This window comes from Ipomoea nil, unplaced genomic scaffold (genome assembly GCF_001879475.1).
Source record: "Ipomoea nil cultivar Tokyo-kokei standard unplaced genomic scaffold, Asagao_1.1 scaffold1034, whole genome shotgun sequence".
In the NCBI taxonomy this organism is placed as follows: domain Eukaryota; kingdom Viridiplantae; phylum Streptophyta; class Magnoliopsida; order Solanales; family Convolvulaceae; genus Ipomoea; species Ipomoea nil.
In genome coordinates, this window is record NW_017617462.1 from 2,697,584 (window position 1) to 2,699,453 (window position 1,870).

Here is a 1,870-nt window from a genome sequence, read left to right on the forward strand (position 1 = left end):
ATAGAATAGTTAGTTTCCCTACGGCCTGCGTGCTATGATTATGTATTGACATTGTATTGAGGATTTTAGTTACTTAGCCTGTGCATCTGAGTTCTCCAGCTCAGATGTGGCATAGCACCCCGCGCTCTTATGTTGATTTTGGGATTTAATGAGAATTCACCTTTATTATATAAGTTTTAAAAATGTAAAAATTTTGGGGTGTTACACCGATGGTTTGAACCCGGGGTTTTATCAGGAGTATTGGGACATTATGGGAGAGGAAGTTGTTCAGACTGTTAGGAGGGTGGTACAGGATGGAGTCCTGCAATAGGGTATTAGTAGTACTCATATTGTTCTTATCCCTAAGAAGCGTTATCCAGAGAGTATGAGTGACTTCTGCCCTATTGCTTTATGTAATGTTATTCATAAAATTGTGGTGAAGGTGCTTGCGAATAGTCTAAAGGGTATTTTGGGTCGACTTATTGGGGAGGCTCAAAGTGCTTTTGTTCCAGGGCGGTCAATAGTTGATAATGTCTTAGTGGCTTATAAGGTTAATCATTCTCTTAATAGACAAAGGGGTGTGAGGGGAGAGAAGTATGCGGATTTAAATTTAGATATGAGTAAAGCGTATGATAGGGTAGAGTGGAATTTTCTAGAACATGAAATGCTCCGAATGGGGTTTGACAGGTCTTGAGTTTCTGATAAGCACTATTTTTTATATTTAATTTATATTATTTTTATAATAAATTAATTTAATATCACATTTATTTTGAACTAATATGTTAATTATTTAAATAATTAGGGCTAAAGATGATTTTGGGCCATTAGGAATATATATATTATATTTGTTAATTAATAAGAATTGAGTTAGATGGAATTAAAATGCGCTAACTCTTTTCGTTCTTTTTGATTGTTTAAGGAAAATTATTGTGTGGACCATGGTCCACACAATGTTATATGGACCAGAACAAAACGTACATTTTTAATATACTAAATGTACATTATTTTTGTACTGAATATACATTATACAATATAATGTACACTCAGAACAAAAATAATGTACATCCCCTGAATAAAATGTACATTATTTTTGTACTGAATGTACATTATTTTTCTACTGAATGTACATTATTTTACAATAGACAAAATATGGTCCACACAACTTGTGTGGACCATGGTCCACACAATAATGATTGGTTTGTTTAATTAGTTAGCCCAACTAAATGTTTTAATTATTTTATCAGCATCCCAAGCCTCATTTAGTTTATTTCCTTTTTCTTTTGGTTTCTTTAGCTTGTACGTGGACTTCAGCAAAATCGGCGACAGCAAAGGCGAGACTTCTTCTTCGAAGTGCGTCCGAGAATTACAGCGGAGTTTGCGACGTACGACTCCATCGGCGACTGCTGCAACGAGCGATTCGACCGACGATTGCGACGTCCGTGAACTGCTGCGATGAAGGACTCCACGGTTGAGACAACTTCTACGAACAACATCCACAAATTCCTACAAAGTGAATTAGAGGCTGGAGCTTGTTCTACTGTGTTTCTGTGGTTTCTCAGAAATTAGGAAAATAAAGATTGTTTATTTTCTAAGTTTTATGTGGTTGAAGAAATTGATTTTATTTTGTGGATGTTAGGAAAATTAGGGTCAATTAGGGCTATTTTTGGAAGCCTGAACAAGTACAAATAGGGTTGAATTTTTCAGTAGAAGAAAGTCAGTTCAGAGAATAATTTTATTTTTCTTTGTAAACAGTGCCTGTAATGTACTGCTGAGTTTTAATTAATTTTCGAATTCAAGGGTTTATTGATATTTGATTCTTCAAGTCCAGTGAGATTTATTTAGCTTAATTTATCTTTATCTCTTATTATTTATATGTCTTCTATTATCTTGC

At 34.4% G+C, this 1,870-nt stretch overlaps 1 protein-coding gene across 1 annotated transcript; it reads left to right on the plus strand.

The window, feature by feature from the left end:
• Window positions 1-250: 250 nt before the first annotated feature.
• Window positions 251-1,435, plus strand: LOC109180786. Its single transcript, XM_019330485.1, has 3 exons — window positions 251-286; window positions 422-666; window positions 1,273-1,435. The coding sequence occupies exons 1-3, from the start codon at window positions 251-253 to the stop codon at window positions 1,433-1,435; spliced, it is 444 nt and encodes a 147-aa protein (XP_019186030.1).
• Window positions 1,436-1,870: the final 435 nt, after the last annotated feature.

What these genes read in the sequence shown, in the direction of transcription:
- LOC109180786 (XM_019330485.1), top strand. Translation starts at nt 251, where the DNA reads ATGGGAGAGGAAGTTGTTCAGACTGTTAGGAGGGTG. An exon ending in TTCAGACTGTTAGGAGGGTG is followed by an intron (nt 287 to 421) that starts GTACAGGATGGA and finishes ATTGTGGTGAAG; the next exon opens with GTGCTTGCGAATAGTCTAAA. An exon ending in CTCCGAATGGGGTTTGACAG is followed by an intron (nt 667 to 1,272) that starts GTCTTGAGTTTC and finishes TGGTTTCTTTAG; the next exon opens with CTTGTACGTGGACTTCAGCA.